Here is a 17,399-nt window from a genome sequence, read left to right as displayed (position 1 = left end):
TATACCATAAGTAGAATATCTGAAATGGTATAAAGAATCTACAGTGATAAATTAGTGTTTTATGTTTGGAGCAGTTTTCCTCTAAAAATGAGTTTTTTTCAATCCAGCGGCTAAAATACATTTTGTAGCTTCTGAGTTTACAAATGTAAGTGTATTTTTTATGTTAAAGAGCATCAGATCATATGGACCACTTAAGCATACCATAAACTTTTCCAGTTTGGTTGACTTGAATCAGAAAACTTGGTTTAATGTAGGTTTCACCTATTATTATTATTATTATTATGTAATCAGAATCCAGTCATAATGTTTTCACATCTTATATTAAGATAACATAATCTGCTTTTGTAGCCCAGAATTGCTGTGAGAAGCACAGGAGACTACAGAAAATCATCTCAACTGGATTCTGTTAAGTTTTTAAAAAATGGGATTATCTTTCAACACCTTAGAATTTGGATAGCCCTTCCTTTATTAAATTACCAGTTTTACAACATAAATAGCTTCCTTTAAGTATTTTTAGCCGTTCCTTTTCAGAAAGGACTCGCTGCCAAGTTGGCACTGACAGTACAGTGGAGTACACGAGGGCTTGCTGAAGTTCATCAGCCACTACCCTGCTGCTCACTGTGTGGATGAACTTTTGCTTTTTTATGAAATGTCCTAGTTTGTCACCCATTGTATGCACAGTTCTTATTTATGATCTAGCTCCTTCTTGGTTTTCATCTTATTTTGGTTGCTAGGTTAGCAACCGCACACGTTTTATAGCAAAAGTACTTTGTCCTTCAATAAAAAAACGTTCTGGAGATACTTTAAAAATGCAACGTAAGAGCCCGCTTTCATAAAATGGAAGATCAGCAAAGATAACATACATGACCATATTCCTCAAGGTCTCCTTTTCCTTCCTCAAGTGTAACAAAATTCCCTGCTGGTGTCCTATGTAAAGATAATCGGCCCTTTTTGGATCTTTTGTTGGGATCAGCAACGGGGTCCTTGAAGACATTAATCTGGAAGAAAGAGAAATAAAAGACTAATCAGGAATGTTATTCCCATTAAAGAACAAAGTTTATACATAATTTATATATAAACCTAAGGCACTTTATTGGTATAACTAAACGAATCCACATCGGGCTTTTAGAAACAGAACTCTAGCCTCTGTTGGAAGACAGAGTCCTCTGTTAGGGAAAAGGGTTATGAACAAAATTGAAGTCTTGAATATCCTTTCTAACATTCCAGTATAGCACATGCAGGCTATTGGGAAAAGAAAACAAAAAAAAACTATGTCAACTGTATTATATAATCTGTGGCAAGGGAACTAAGATTTTTACTAAGGTAAAGGCTTCCATTCCATACTCCATAACTTTTCCTTTTGTTACCTTTTACTTTATTCCTTGTTACTATGAAAAGCAAAGACCTAGAGAACCTGAGGAGAACACAAGGTTTGTTTAAAGAGCAGAAAGGTAGGAGGCCAACATAATAGAAGCAAGGAGTGATGCTCTGGAGGAGAAGCAGATGAATCAACTCCAAGGTTCCAAAGACAGAGGTGAGGAAAGCAAGGAACCAACCCAGAACCCAGGTGTTCTGAAGAATTCTTAATATCTCCCACTCCCACCTTTGGATCCATAGAGTCTCAAGAGCCTACAAAGATCCTTGTTGTTCAGCTGCCTGAAACAGGCAGCTTGGGGTCCTGTTCTAAGGCTATTAGAACAGGATTCTGGTATCACAACTCCCACTCCATGCTCCACCTTCCTAAAACACTGATGGTGCTTACACACCTGCTTATCTTTCATATATGATGGCTGGGTTAGCTGACATTCCCCTTCAAAATGGTCAACTTTTTGACTCTAATACTGAACCAGTGGGCAATGACTGGCCTGCATTACTTCTCAAATAATCATCTTTTTCCTCCTTTCTCCAAGTCATGTCATTTTTTTTACCTAAGATCTCTTTTCTTTCCTTGCTTTGAGTCAAGGTCAGTGGTACCTGACAACATAGTTTAGGACATATCCTTTGACTACTGCATTCAGTAACTGCATTCTACCTGACACATAAAGAAGGTACTAACACAAGAGTAAAAGTTGAAGGACATACCCCAAGGCCATTGGTTACAACATAGCTACACTTGAAGGAACAATTCAACAGATCTCTTGTTAACTTCTGTAGCAAAGCTCCACCAGAACCGAAAGCAATGTTTTCAATACTCCATTTTTTTTGCTTCATGCCTTCTACAATCTAGAAGATCAAAAAACACTAAGTAATTTGAAAGAGGAAGGAGGTTATTTCCCCCGGGTCATAGTTATGAATAAAGTAAAACATCCTGGAGCCATTTTATAACACCATACACAGTGAAGAGTAAGGCCTACAGAGTTATAGTCCACATTTTCTCTTTCAAAAGACCTACCCACCTTCAAAAATGCCGGGCTGAGGTGTAAGTGCAGAAGGAGGATTTCATTCAGAGCTCCTGAATTTGTTGTGTTGTCACTGTGGCTGTGGTTAGGGTCGGGGGAATGAAGGAAATGAGGGAATGAGAAGTAACTGGTGATAAGACAGGTAAGGTCTTGTGCCGGAAATCTACATGAACACAAATGTGTTGACAGCTGCCAGGGAGACAGTGGAGGACCACTCGTGTGTTTGCTCAGGAGAGCTGGGTTGTGTACGGGGTGACCTCCTGGGGGTATGGCTGTGGAGTCAAGGATTCACCTGGTGAATTGTGTCTAACACAAAAGAGATTTTTGCCTCTTTACTGAAATAAGTGGATTCATTCTGGTACACAAGAACCCCAGAGTGGGGTTATACCATCAACTTCATGACATGTCACAGGGAAGACTGACCATGAAGAGCCAAGTTCAAAAGTGAGGCTGACAATGAGAGAAGTTTGAAGTTAAACAGATTTTTCATTGTGTCAAAATTAAGGCATCTACTATATGTAGGAAGCAAAACCATACGGTTCCTTTTCCTACTTCGGAAAACTTATTTTGAGTCCCCTTCAGGATGAAGAAAGCAGGTATTACCCTTTATGTAAACCAACACACAAGTGCATCTGCATTAACACAAACTGGCACTGGTGAAACCTTGGTCAGGGATGAATAAAGAGTACCTGTCTCAATATTTAACTCCTTGTTTGTAAAGTTAAAAAAAAAAAAAAAAAAAAATTCAAGTTTTAAACTCAGTCTCAACTTAAAAAAATGCACTTGCATTCTCAGCATTTAAAAAAAAAAAAAAGGAAAGGAAACTTTGGTTTTTAAAGGGAAGTTCAAATACCTGACTGAACCACCTGACTTTTAAAGAGCTGAATGCCAGGTCTGAGCCATGAGAAGAGCTAATGGGTTTTCTGACAATGGCACAGGTCCCTGCCCATGATGTTTCATCTGAAAGAGGGTGAAATGTGGGTGACAGCACCTGCTAAACCGGCTAAAATGCAGGTATGGGTAACAGTTCTTAACTGATGATGAAGTAAGAAACCCTTACATTAGCTAAGGAGACAACAGCTATTAAAAAAATGCCCGCTGAGATTTCTATACTTAGGTCTTCCTCCTCATTGTGGACTTTATGCCTTCCTTCCTTCTCACATGGAAGCCCCTAATGTCCCAACACCAAATCACTTAGAGGAGTTTGGGGAGTTTCCACTTTTCTTAGGTAAAGCGGTTTGGGAGAGCTGGGTGGAAAAAACCTCATTTCTGTAACTGCAAGCGATCTATTCCAGAAACCTCATTCTGGAACTTTACATGCACATCACCACAGAAACAGTTTGTTATATGCAATAGTTCTTTCTTTTATATGGATCTTTTGGAACACAAACTATTTACAGTTTGGATACTGCCCTTACTCTCACCACACCAAATTCTTGCAAACAGAAAAATCCTTTAATAAACTTGTGTTATGAAAATGGATACCATCTGAGGCTGATAGACGTTAAAATATCAGTGGTTTTACGATAGTAGTCTAAATTATAATATCAAATGATAGCCTTAATTTTTATGGAGTATTTTAGGTATTTGTTAAAATGAAATAATAGCTCTTTAAAAGCTTATTTGGGGGAAAAAGAGGCAAAAGTTTTAAGATAATAGAACACTGTTTGGCTAAATCTAACAGTAACAGTGATGACAGTTAATGTTTAGAAGAGGTGATAAACCATTTTATACTTTTTAAGAAAGCATACATTAATACCATTCAAGTTTTATAATAAATTGTCAAGTATGTGCAGCTCCATTCCAATAAAACACACCTACTTAAGCAGTGTCGAAATGTTTTGTTTTATACACAAGGAAATGTTGTTTAGCATTTTGTTTCATGCTGACGCTTCTTCAGGCTCATCATCAAGGGTGCCCAATTAAGGACAGAGAGTAGTTAAGTGTGGTATGGCTGATACACCTAGACCTTAACTCACTAGTACAGCTGCCTGTTGAAACATGGGTTTGTTTGCACCAGTCCACTTATACACAGATTTTTTTTGATAAATACAGTATAGTACTATAAATGTATTTTCTCTTCCTTAATTTTCTTAATATTTTACCTAATATTTTTTCTAATAAAATATCTATTATATATAATTATATAAAAGAAATATTTCTTTTGTCTAGCTTACTAGGAATACAGTATATAATACAGTACATAATACATATATACATGTTAATCAACTGTTGATGTTACTGTAAGGCTTCTGGTCAATGGCATTCTTCTAGGAGTTAAGTTTTGGTAGAGTCAAAAGTTATACATGGATTTTTTTACTGTGTGGGATATAGGGGACTGTCCATGACCCTAACCCCTGCGCTATTCAAGGGTCAACTGCGTTTATTACAAACTTTAAGCAATTAACAGAAAAGACATATGCTATCATTATGCTTTTCACATTTATGAAAAGAATCACAACTATGTTTAAATCATTAATGTGCTATTTATCAAACCAATAAAGAGCTTAATTATAAGGGTTGCCTTATTGGACCTTTAATATAAAACACATACCTCTTGTAGAGTATTAATATCTACTCCATCCCCTTGAATAATTCTAAGATAAGGTGGTAGCAACTTGTAGCCCTTTGAGTTCTCAGTAATAGGGAACTTCTTACCCAGAATATCCAAAACCTGTAGGGGAAAATACACATACAACACAAAATAACAAACTCAAAAAAAGTGTGAAAAGGTTTCAAAGTTAAAAAAAAAAAAAAAAAAAAAAAAAAAGGACTTTGCTGGGGCGCCTGGGTGGCTCAGTCCCAACTCTTGGTTTCTGCTCCGGTCACGATCTCATGGTTCATGAGATTGACCCCACATCTGGAGAGAGAGTAATATTTACCATAGGGTTTTCACAGAGATTATATGACATAGCTTAAGTAAAGCACCTAACACAATATTTTTCTAGCAATAGGCATCAAATAACTTGTTCTTATTAATGATTTTTGAAGAAGGCAAACCAAGTCCTAAACACTAAAAAAAACCAAAACAACAATGCTCTACTGAGGATCAACAGTATCTCTAAAGAATCACTACCTGAAAAGTATTTTTGAATTCTTTTTATTCCACATCACCTTCCACATATTTCTTTTGCACTAAAAACTTCAAAGGTATAGCAATGACTTGTAGTAAAGAAAAAACACAAACTTGGTAACCAAAGCACAGGATTAATACTATTAATTTTCAAGGTAAGCAGAAAATATCTGTTCAACAGTATTATCTATTCGACAGTACATAAATAACCCAGAACTGTGGGTTTCCTTTTTCTGTTACTAATGTGTGGCCTTGGACAAATTTATTACTCTCCCTGAGCTGCAACTCTAAAATAAGGGGCCTGGTCCAGAAATGGTTCTGAAATGCCATGTGCATAAATGAAACTACAACAGTATTGATACAGTGGGTCCACAGGCATTTTAATAATCAAGTTATGTATTAAAATTTACCTTTAATACAGTGTCCAGAGGATTTCCAGAATCAGGTCTGATTATTAGTGGTGCCTCTGTACTTCTTGACAGTATTAAATGTCTTAGATCTTCACCCCATATTTTTTCACATGCATTGTAAATATCATAGCTATCGCTGACCACAGATACAGGCACTGATGAAAACTGTGTTACTATATGTTCAAAAGCATCTTTTTCACGGTCTTTCCCCCAAGCTGTTATGGTACTAGAAAACAAAATGAAAATACAGATTTACTTAGGCAGACACATTATCTATTCCTAAATCATATCTGATGTACTACATACTTCTAATACCATCAACACTGCAAAGGTGAGATTTAGTTTACTGAATGCATGTAATAAGGATCATCGACTATTTGGGCCAAACCACCCCTTGGCTGATGTTTAATACTATCAGGAATCTTTTAACTCCTATTTTCAACCAACTTTTTGTTTTTGTTTTTTTTGTATTCCTAAACCTACTCATTTAAAATCAGTTAACTAGGGGGTGCTTGGCTGGCACAGCTGGAAGCCTACAACTCTTGACCTCAGGGTTGTGAGTTTGAGCCCCACGCTGGATGTAGAGTTCACTTAAAAAATACAATAAAATTAGTTGACTAAAACAAGCAGCTACTGAATGCACTCTGTACATTATGCCAAGATGTGAGAAACAATGAACACATACTCCCGTTATTTTGCTACGTAACGCAAGGACCTGCTCCCTTCTGTGAACTTTCAAAACCATATACCAATAATAGCAGGGACATACACTAGTCTTTTTTATCTTTAAAACTCCTATACTTAAAGGCAACTACTTAGGCAGTTATTTATACTATACCACACATACATACATACAGCCAACCAACCCTTTACCTGTTATATCTTCAAATGGCCAGTAACAGGCAGTCATTTATTTCATCTATAAAGTTAATATATGCCCAGGGAATGTAAGAATTTTAATACTTAGTTTGAGCAAAACATAATTATGATGGGAAGTAAGATGTGAGTTTCTATTAGGCAAAAACCGTTATAGTGATTTTCACAATGTCCTCAATAATAGTTCTTACTGAATAATTATTTGTAACAAGTACTTCTTGATTAATATAAATCATTTAAAAAATTCTTAAATAGAAACTAATAATGTTGAAAAACTTTTGCCAATTCTTCATGCCCAGCAATTTTTCCTTCTCCCTAGTTTTCTAGTCTTCTCCTCTACCCCATCCATTTTCCTAAGTAAAGTAATGGAAAGAGAGCCCATTTCACTTATTATATAACCCCATGTAGGTATAAGTTTATCTCAGAACTGTTTGAAGAGTCATACTAATTTATATTTGAAACTGTTATTTTATTATTTTTTTTCCTAAAGGACTGGGGTAGACTATTTTCCCTTGCTGTCAATGATACACTGATGATAACAGAGCATGTACACTTCAGGGTTATAAAGAGCCAGCTACCCAGAGACTACTCTTATCTGAAACAGAGAGATAGTCTATTTACATAAAACTCATTTTAGAGTGAACACTCTTCTTAACAACTCCAGAGGCTGCTAGTAGTTATGATGCCAACTCCCGACTTCATGCCAACATCAGCAGGCTGAAGGGAAAATTCAGATGCAAAGAAAACCCCCTTCTGTCAACTACTATTGTCCTCTTAATAAGGATGGAGAGAATTAAGCTCAATACCGATGCCAGAGAGCTTTGTAATGTAATAATGACCTCCTACAGGTAGAGCTCCTTGACTACACAGTTCTGTTTCACCAGCAATGCACTGATACAGTCATCTAACTCTGCTGTTTGTATTGTCTAGCAAAGTTCATTTTCAGTCTTTACCTTACTTCCTTTCTCTGGCACTTTAACTTTCCTTTTCCATGACTTCAGTGACCTCTCTCTCATTTTCATTTATTTATTTTTTCCTATTTCTATGGTTCCTTTACAGTCCCCCTCAGAGGTCATGTTCTCCTTCAATCCAACATAGGCTCTGACCTGCACACTTGCTTTCCTCTATACAACTTCCTGTGTGAAAAATATTCAAAGCTTTTAAAAAATCCCCTCATGGTAAGGGTTTCCAGAATCTGTCCCTTAGTCCAGGTTTTTCTTCTGGACTCCAGATCTACTTGTTAGGCAGGGAGATGATTACCTTTATTACGTCATCATCCTGGAGACATTTCCTGCAGCAGCCTCTACATAATCCAATCATAACACCTGTTCTTCCGATGATAGTATATGGAGCTCATAAATATTTGTTCAATGAATTCTCCTAATGCTATTATTCTAATTTCCAGCATCAAATCGATACCTTTCCAAAGTTTGAGGGAAAGGTTACACAATAGCATATTTCTTTTTTTTCTCAATTTCTATTGATTTATTTTGTTTTACTTATATAATTTAACAAGGCAGTTTTACATAAGCTCACATCAACCACAGAATGTAAGCACTTAACCACACGATGTACAATTTTAAATTGGGTTCTATATTAAATAGTCTAATGTCTCTCTTAAATTTTTTGGTCAACCAAACTCTCCCCACATCTTTGGGTTCAGTGTTTTGTTTTTTTTTTTTTTAACATATGCTTGGCTCAGAATAAGTATGCTCAGAATAAGTAAATCAGGAATATGAAAACCTATATGAATAGAAATAATCTGACTATGTGAACTGGTAGAACATTGGGAAGAAAACAGAAAAGTTGTGTTAAAACAATGATAGTGGCATATTTCTAAGCCCAGATTCATACATTCCTTAAGAAAATATTTATAACCATAATGGCAATGCTCTAAACTTTAGAGTTCTCTTATTTTGAAGTTTTTAATTTTTTTTTATTTTAGAAAGAGAGTGTGAGGAGGGGGAGGGAGGAGGGGGGAGGGAGAAGGAGAGGGAATCTTAAGCAGGCTCCACATTTTTCAGCACCCAGCCTGATGCCAGGTTTGATCCCACGACCGTGGGATCACGACCTGAGCCTAAATCAAGAGGTGGACACTCAACTGCTGAGCCACCCAGGTGGCCAAGTGATTTTAGATGTTAGCTCATTTATCCTTAATGACCTTCTGATGTTGGAGACAAAAAACTTTAGCTCTTCCTTTTGTCTGGCTGGATGGAGGAACGGAGGAAGAGAGGGAAGTGACTTGCCCAAGGCCACCCAGAATGTCAGCTGTAGGGTCACTAGGTCACTCAGGTTTCCCAACTTTGACTTCCAAGCTCTTTTCACTATACCATGTATTGTTTAAAAGACTTTTCTATTTAAGAGCATCCGAAATATTTTTATATATTAAAGAGTAAATTTTACAAATGTAGTAAATACTACTGTGAGACTTTAAAATGGATTTCACCCTGTCTTAACATGAAAACCCTAAAGAAGATACCTTTCTTCTCAGATTCATACTTGTGATATTACTACTGTGAAGCAAAACCATCAGTAAGAGTCTAATATATGGATATTCCTTAAGTCCAAAATAAAAATACTGTAACTGTAGAACCAACATCCTTGTGTTCTGACTCTGATGAGTCTCGACTGTCAGAATCCTTAACAAGGGCCCTACTGATACAGCAAGGCTCATAAATATTAGCGGAATCTACCCTCTGCCAGCTCCAATCCGAATCGTCAAGTTCTATCAACTTTGTCTCCTAAGCCATTGCCTGTGTTTAGCCACTTAACATTCACTGAGCCACTTCGTTCTGAACCTTTGTGCATCTCTCCAAATTGTTAGAACAGCTTCCTCTTCAGCCTAATTTCTTATTTCTCTTTTTATCAATTCATAATATATCCTATCAAAACAACCATCCTAAAATATTTCTCTGATGACAAAGCTGCTTACGCTCAAAACTTCGATGCCCACTCCCATTTAAAAAAGGAATTAGAATAACCTCGCATGATGTGCACATAGTTAACATTCAATGTCAAGATGAATTTAAGGGCGTTTACAGGTTAACCTGTCTTCTGAGTCTAACCCATGTTCCCTACAAAATCTGTTTCAGCCCTTATTCCCAAAGCACAGTCACTCTCCTCTTTCATTCTTGCTCTTTCAAGACAATGTTGGACGTGTGGTAGGCACGCAAAAAAGATTTATTCAGAATGATTGCTCGCTCATGTCTCCCATTAAATTTAACCATTCTTTCAAGAAATGAAGATTTCTCATACTGTCTCTATAAAACTTTCTCGGTCCTGCCAGGAAGAGAACATCTTTCCTTTCCTTCCCTTGCACACTAGTGCACTCTAACACCTTAAAAGTACTTAATCAACAGAGCAGAGTGTTTGTAGTGTATTATTTTTATACTGAATATAGGGTCAGTTTTTTATATCTTCCTATCCCTTTTAGCACCCAGTAGATTGCCTTGGATAAAAGCTCAGCTTTATTTTAAAACTCACTGCTGGTTTTAGAACGATGCAAGATCCGAGTATGAGCAGAACTTACTAAACTTTCCCAAACTCATTACTGTAAGTATTTTTTGCTATTAAGAACCAGAAATCAGGCTTGTCGTACACTGTAAAAACTCCACTGCCTTCCGACAAAGTTATCACAAGGAGCAGGGCAGCCGCAGCCCCTAGTTTAACTTGAGATGTTTAGTTAACGTCACATAAGGAAGCGTAAGAAGGATATGAACTCTCTTCCTTTCATCAAAAGGCCTTACTAGCTTTTCTACAATTGAGGGCACTGGGTCCAAGCGACAGCTTCCAGGGTAAGGTTACGTGAGGTCATGTAGAAAAGCAGGAAAAGGGAAAAAGTGACCAAGTTTTATAGTGAGTGCTTCTAGATTTAACACATGAAACCTATCTGCATATGGCAATAGAGCAGTTGAAAAAGTTCCTAAAATAAAACTTACATGGGAATGTGAGAGTTGAAAGCAAGCTCTTAAATTGTTTTCATGAGGATGGTTCAAAGTTCTCTACCTCGCTGATACTAGTCCTTATGCCTAGTATAAATGCTAAATTTGTATGGCTTAAATTCATGAGGATTTACTGTAGTACCTGGCTCTGAAATTAAGCAAAATATCACTGAATTACCAATACAAGAGTGAAAAAAAATCATTTCAGAAAACAAATGTTTAGATAATAGGCAGATGAAGACAGAATTTTACCTGTGTTCTGCTGCTGGAACAGAATAGCCTGGAACAGGATCTTTCGTTCCATAGTATTTTTTAACAAAAGCAATTCCTGCTACTGTGTCTGTTCCTTTGAAGTTAACCAAATGAGCAGACGCTCCTATGCCAGCAGTCTGGAAAATAAACCATAAACCAAAATCCAAAAAAGAAAAAGACCCATACTTTGAGGTATAAAGCAGCATAGCTCTCAAAGGAATATCTGTCTTCAGATATCCTTAGAGATACCATTATCAGACATAATAGTTCCTTATGGCAAAGATCCAGTTTTTCCTAAATATTTAAGGAGTCAACTGTTACCTCCTCAAAGAAACCTACCAAATAATGACCCACCCCCCCTTTTCCCACCAGCCTCTTTTCCCTTACTCTGTGCCTTGTGCTTCTCTGTAGCATTATCTGACATCTGCTATATTTATTATAATATGTTACACTTAAGTCTGTCCATCCATCATCCATCTAACAGAGAAAGGACAGGGACATTTGCTGAAAGCTTTATTCCAGGTACTCTGAACAGAAGCTAACACATAGTAGGTAGTTTATATATATAATATATATATTATATACATGTATATGTACATGTATACATATGTACATACACGTATATATGTATAATATATATAATATATATGCATATTATATACAATATATATAAAAAAATATATAATATATATATATTTATAATATATATATATTGACTGAATCCCTGGAATTTCAAAATGTAGCCTGCTCAGAACCAAGGTCACTATCAAAATTCCCCCCAAATTTATAATGGCAATCTAACCAACAAACCACATTTTATTAAATGAAGTGCATTTCATACTTCCATACCTCTTGGGAAGAAACTCCTCTGTAGCCAAAATCATGTAACTTATACTCCAGACCATCTAAGTTACCAGATGTTTCCAGCAAATAGTTGGCCAATATTTTCTTCTGCTCTCTAGAATTTGTGGCCACTGTGATTGGATACCAGGACTGAACAAGAATAGTCTGTAGTGATAAAATTAATCACAAATATTAGAACATAAAATGCTGAGTTTTTCTGAGGAAACTCCCTGCTTTCTCTGGAGGTATGTCCTAGACCTCCATACTACTGGAAATACTAGTGAGACGTCTCAACCATACTGCAAGATGCCTACCACGTGCATTCCAGATAGAGTGCACAGCTCAGTTCTCAGCTCAGCAACACAAAGGATAAGCACAGCAGGACCTTAACAGTAGAGAACATCAGATTACCTAGTTTCTATCCAAAGTGCCACAAAGCAAATAATATTACACTCATACTTGGATGTTGAGGCAATTACCATAAAAGTTTCTTTAAAAACATTTTTTTTTTAAGTTTATTTTTATTTTTGAGAGAAAGCACGAGTCAGGGAGGGGCAGAGAGAGAGGGAGACAGAGAATCCCAAGCAGACTCTGTACTGTCAGTGCAGAGCCCGACTCGGGGCTCACACCCACAAATGGTGAGATCATGACCTGAGCCCAAACCAAGATCCGGACACCCAACCAACTGAGCCAACACCTGAGTGCCCCACTGTAGAAGTTTCTAAGTAAGTTAGGCTATCTTCAATTTCTTTACTTGATGTGGACCTGCATCAAACAGTTTATGCAGCAGCACGGGAATACACCTTGAATGGTGTATTGGGTCTAAAGAAGTTACTCATTTACTCCTCTTTATAGTCTTGGACCTAATTTTTCTTAGATCTATTATGACTACTGGTAGGTTATTTAGTTCAGATATACTTTTGCTTAGCACTAGAGAATTCTATTAACTGAGTTATGCTTTACATCCTTGGCTTTTAGCAAGTCATTTTAAGAAAGTCACATGAGGGGCGCCTGGGTGGCTCAGTCAGTTGAGCGTCCGACTTCGGCTCAGGTCATGATCTCACGGTCTGTGAGTTAGAGCCCCACATCGGGCTCTGTGCTGACAGCTCAGAGCCTGGAGCCTGCTTCAGATTCTGTGTCTCCCTCTCTCTGTCCCTCACCCGCTCATGCTCTGTCTCAGAAATAAACATTAAAAAAAAAAAAAAAAAAATTAAAAAAAAAAGTCACATGAAACATTTCTGCATGTGCTGTAAAACTGTGAGATCACCATCTATTTTACAATTCTTTTTAATAGCAAAAAGGTTTTGTTTTGCTTTTTGGTTGGAAGAAACAGTTAAGTTTAGCTCAATATGTTCATTCCTCAGCCCCTTTGTAAGTCTGAGACACCTTTGCAAAACCTTTAGGCTCTTTTAAACAGGTTTTGAAATCTGACGAGAATTAAGGTTTCTTCGAGCACCAGTATTGATATTGCTAAAGCAATCCAATAATTTTAGTGGGTTTTAAAATTCAGTGTATGGTGAGTAACAATCAAAGGATATTATTAGTAACTTTGAACATACACTGGGAGAGGTTACTGGAAGGAACACTATTATTTAAAATGTTTCAAAACAAGGGTTGCCTGAAGAACAACTTTAAGTTTGTAAATAACAAGTTTGTTGGATTTGGTAACAGATTTCATACACATGGTGGTAAACTTGGGCTGGGGATGGATAAGATTAGGATAAACCTTCTCTAACCCTCACAACAGAAACCCACAAAGGATGCAAAGTTACTATGAAAAAGTCTCTTCTGGAGACTTGGTATCTAGTGTAAACACAATTTTTTATAAAACACAGGATCTGTCAGAAACTAAAATAGGGATTGTGTCAGACCATAAATAACTGTGGCTTAGATAAAAATACCTGGCAAGGACTGAAGTTATTTAAAATCATATACATTAGTAGAATAGAAGGTAAATTTGAGGGAAGTTCTGTTGCAGAAGCAAATAAAAACACGTACCTATGTATGTTTTTTCCCTTCAAAAGCCAGCACTCCCACACTGGATTTTACTTTAAAAAATTTTTATTTTAAATTTTTTTTAAGTTTATTTATTTTGATAGAGAACAGAGGAGGGGCAGAGAGAGTGGGGGAGAGAGAACAGGATCCCAAACGGGCTTTGCACTATCAGTGGGACTCGATCTCACAAAGTCTGAGCCAAAATCAAGAGCTGGACACTCAACTGAGCCACGCAGGCACCCCACATTTAATAATTCTTGTATTAAAAGTGGTATTTCTTTATTTGCTAACAAACTACTCCTCTAAGGGGTCTATATATAAAATTTTTTAACTTTATGTTTTAGTGAAATACACCAAAATAATGATTATGACAACAGGTTTTTGGTGGTGGTTGTTTTCAAAGGCTGGTGTTTTTTTCACCTTCTGAAGATAAAGAAAAACATACATGAGGCAGGTGAACTGGGAACTAGTCCTCCATAAATGTCTGCTCTATGGGAATTCCATCAAACACAGGGAAAAGTACTTCTTGACTAAACCCTCAATCAGAAAACAGAAAAAGTGAAAAAAGTGATGATGATTTTCAAAATAAGGTTTATCTGTTTGGGCTCTTCTGGTATTGAAGGTAAAAGGATATACGGGTAGACAAGATGTTGTGGTTAAGAACGCTTACTCTTGTGTTTTTAATAATACCATCCTCTTAAAATCACATATTTCCCAGTACAAATTCTGTAACACCTGTACAAAAACTAATAATGAGATAAGTTTTCTTTTACTTTGAGTTCACAGTTAATTCAAAGTTTTAAGACACAGCAGTAAACCATTTAAAATCATTATTTTGGTTAATTGAACATTTTTTTCTGGGGCTATTAGCCTACTATAAGTTAATGTCCCATAAAGAGAAGTTTTAAATTTTCTGTCAACTTAGAAATTGTATTTCAAACACATTCTTGGACCTCTTAATTCCCCTAAATTTTCTAGTCCTTATAAATAACCTCAAATGTATTATTTTACAATACAACAAATGAGCTTAATAAACTAATTAAGATAAAGAATCCGTTCTAAGCACTAAGTAAAAAACACCTCTCAGATAGAAAAGTGGTATTTCTATAGTCACTTTCTAGAATATTTCCTCTAATAGATAAAATCTAAATCGAACTGTTGAGAAGCTAACTAGGTTACATATGTAAATAATATCAAAACTATGAGCACGTGAAGACAGGACTGCTTGGGTCCAAATGAAAGGAAAACAAATAAAAAGCCTTGCAATATAAACTCAGAGTCTATTATGTATCCTCCTTTTTGGACTTAATGATCAGCAAGTGTTGAGTGTGTTTAGATGAGACATATCAGGTAGTAAAGCCTCAGCTCTAAACTGATTAGATAATGAAGAAAGCTGTTAAAAATCTGAACAAAATTCCCTTTGTATAATTAGAACAGAATATCCACAAAATATCTTAAATTACTAAAAATATACCTGTGCTGTTTTTCTCAGTTTTTTCTATGACAACATAGATTTCAGATTGCAACAAATGAGACGGAAGCCAACTGAGCCTTACCGGTACTAGTTCTTAATAATTTCACACAGATAAAGTCTTAGAATGTTAGATTTTGCTGGAAGGAACCTTAAAGATTATTTAGTTCAACTGTCATTTTTTAAATGAGGAAACTAAGGCCTGGAAAGATTTAGTAAATTGTAGATTACACAGCTTTATCAGCAGCAATTTTAAAACTAGAATCCCAGTTGAATGGTTTTTACATCTTCAATTAATGTTTTTTTTTTCAATATGTGAAGTTTATTGTCAAATTGGTTTCCATACAACACCCAGTGTTCATCCCAAAAGATGCCCTCCTCAATGCCCATCACCCACCCTCCCCCCCTCCCACCCCCCATCAACCCTCAGTTTGTTCTCAGTTTTTAAGAGTCTCTTATGCTTTGGCTCTCTCCCACTCTAACCTCCTTTTTTTTTTTTCTTCCCCTCCCCCATGGGTTTCTGTTAAGTTTCTCAGGATCCACATAAGAGTGAAAACATATGGTATCTGTCAATTAATGTTAAATAAAAATTAAAAACAAAACAAAACAATTCACCTCGATCCAATTTGTAAGCCAGTAACACTCTGGATCTGTGTTTTCCACTGTGAAGAGAACATTTCCTCGGGGAATGACATAGCCCTCAGGAACAGCTTTTATTTCTATTGGAAGATGCCCATCATATTTCTGGTAAAAGACAATAATGAAATTATTCATTCAGCAAATGATAATCAGATACCTGTTTTAATAGGTTCTTCATATTTTACAGAAGCTAAACTTACTGTCACAGAAACTGCAATTGTACATGTTATTATATTGCTAGTAATATCCTCATTCTCTTAAAATTAGCTAAGATGATTTAACAGTTTAGACACCGACATTAATTTTTACATTTTATGTAGTCCAAGTACTTCTGCTAAGAACATTTCTAGCAGAAGACAGAGATAATCTCAAACTGGTCAAAACAAAAAAGTTGTTTTTTCTCAAGATTTCAAAAAAAAAGAAGAGTTTATTCCAACATATTCCAAAAATTTTCCAAGAACACTCCTTCTTCTAGTCGCCATTTTTGTAAAACAAAAGCTAAATACTAAAAGATAAAATAAGGGACTACTATTAAAGAGCAACACGAACAAAATAATGTCAAACAAAAAAAGGAAAAAAAAGAGAGAGAGGTCCCTGACAGTACAAGAACCTTAAGCAGGTTTTCCCTTTATTCTGTTTTCGTAGAGTGGATAGACCAATCATTAAGTATACTTTCTAGAGCTTTGGCAATGAATATCCAAGTACAACAATTCTCTCCAAAACTAGGCTGCAACATATTTGCTACAGACTATGTGATCAGATATTTAATTACACCTCCCTTCTTTTAAAGGTAAGGGCTGTGGCTACATTTTGGCTAGGAAGGCAAATTATTTCAGAAATCCTAGTAGTTTTTATGTGATTTGGGACAGGTAAATAGATAAAAGAAAAGTCTGTTTAATGAGAAGCACTGGAAGTCTCACGATACAGCAGAAAGAATACTGCCTTAGAAATCCCAGCTCGGACTCAACAATCTGGACTCAGACTGTGGGCAAGTCATTCAACATTTCTCGTCTCAGACTATTCTTCCAACAGGGTTAGATAAGACCATCTCTAGGTTAGATCCCTGCGATTCTCTGAACATAAAAAATCAAAAGATTTATCACCCTGGCTACTGGGAATTATATATAGCCTAACACTTATCTATTCCTATTCTCTTCCCAACAAACCAAATAGGGTAAGTGCAGGAATTAGCCCCCAGATTTTACTGACCTTACTTAAGATACGGGGAAATTATACCACAGAGTGCTTACTTGACTTCTTCAAAGACCCATAAGTAAAAAATAGTAAAACTCAGTATGACAACATAGGCCTGAAAGTTAAAGTATTTGTAATTATTTTGTTGATGATAGTCTACAATGGAAAAACATTTGTTTTTAAGATATAAATGAATTAACACTTAACGCGCCAAGATGCCTAAAGATCCCATTCCCAACCTATCTTCATAATAATCACCACCATTCAACTCTTCTAACTCAATTCCCGTATCTTTGGATGCTCAAA

At 36.2% G+C, this 17,399-nt stretch overlaps 1 protein-coding gene across 1 annotated transcript in view; it reads right to left on the bottom strand.

Annotated features, from left to right (window-relative positions):
- Positions 1-17,399, bottom strand: part of NAMPT (nicotinamide phosphoribosyltransferase) — a 40,996-nt gene that overhangs the window by 6,120 nt on the left and 17,477 nt on the right. The window contains exons 4-10 of the mRNA XM_042915388.1: positions 15,876-16,004; positions 11,801-11,959; positions 10,952-11,088; positions 5,883-6,108; positions 4,954-5,073; positions 2,083-2,223; positions 864-998 (exon numbers count right to left, since the gene is read on the bottom strand). Of these exons, the coding sequence (XP_042771322.1) occupies positions 864-998; positions 2,083-2,223; positions 4,954-5,073; positions 5,883-6,108; positions 10,952-11,088; positions 11,801-11,959; positions 15,876-16,004 (1,047 nt within the window). The remainder of the gene's footprint in view (positions 1-863; positions 999-2,082; positions 2,224-4,953; positions 5,074-5,882; positions 6,109-10,951; positions 11,089-11,800; positions 11,960-15,875; positions 16,005-17,399) is intronic.

Source organism: Panthera leo, chromosome A2 (genome assembly GCF_018350215.1).
Source record: "Panthera leo isolate Ple1 chromosome A2, P.leo_Ple1_pat1.1, whole genome shotgun sequence".
NCBI lineage: Eukaryota > Metazoa > Chordata > Mammalia > Carnivora > Felidae > Panthera > Panthera leo.
This window is presented reverse-complemented; position numbering and strand designations above follow the sequence as displayed.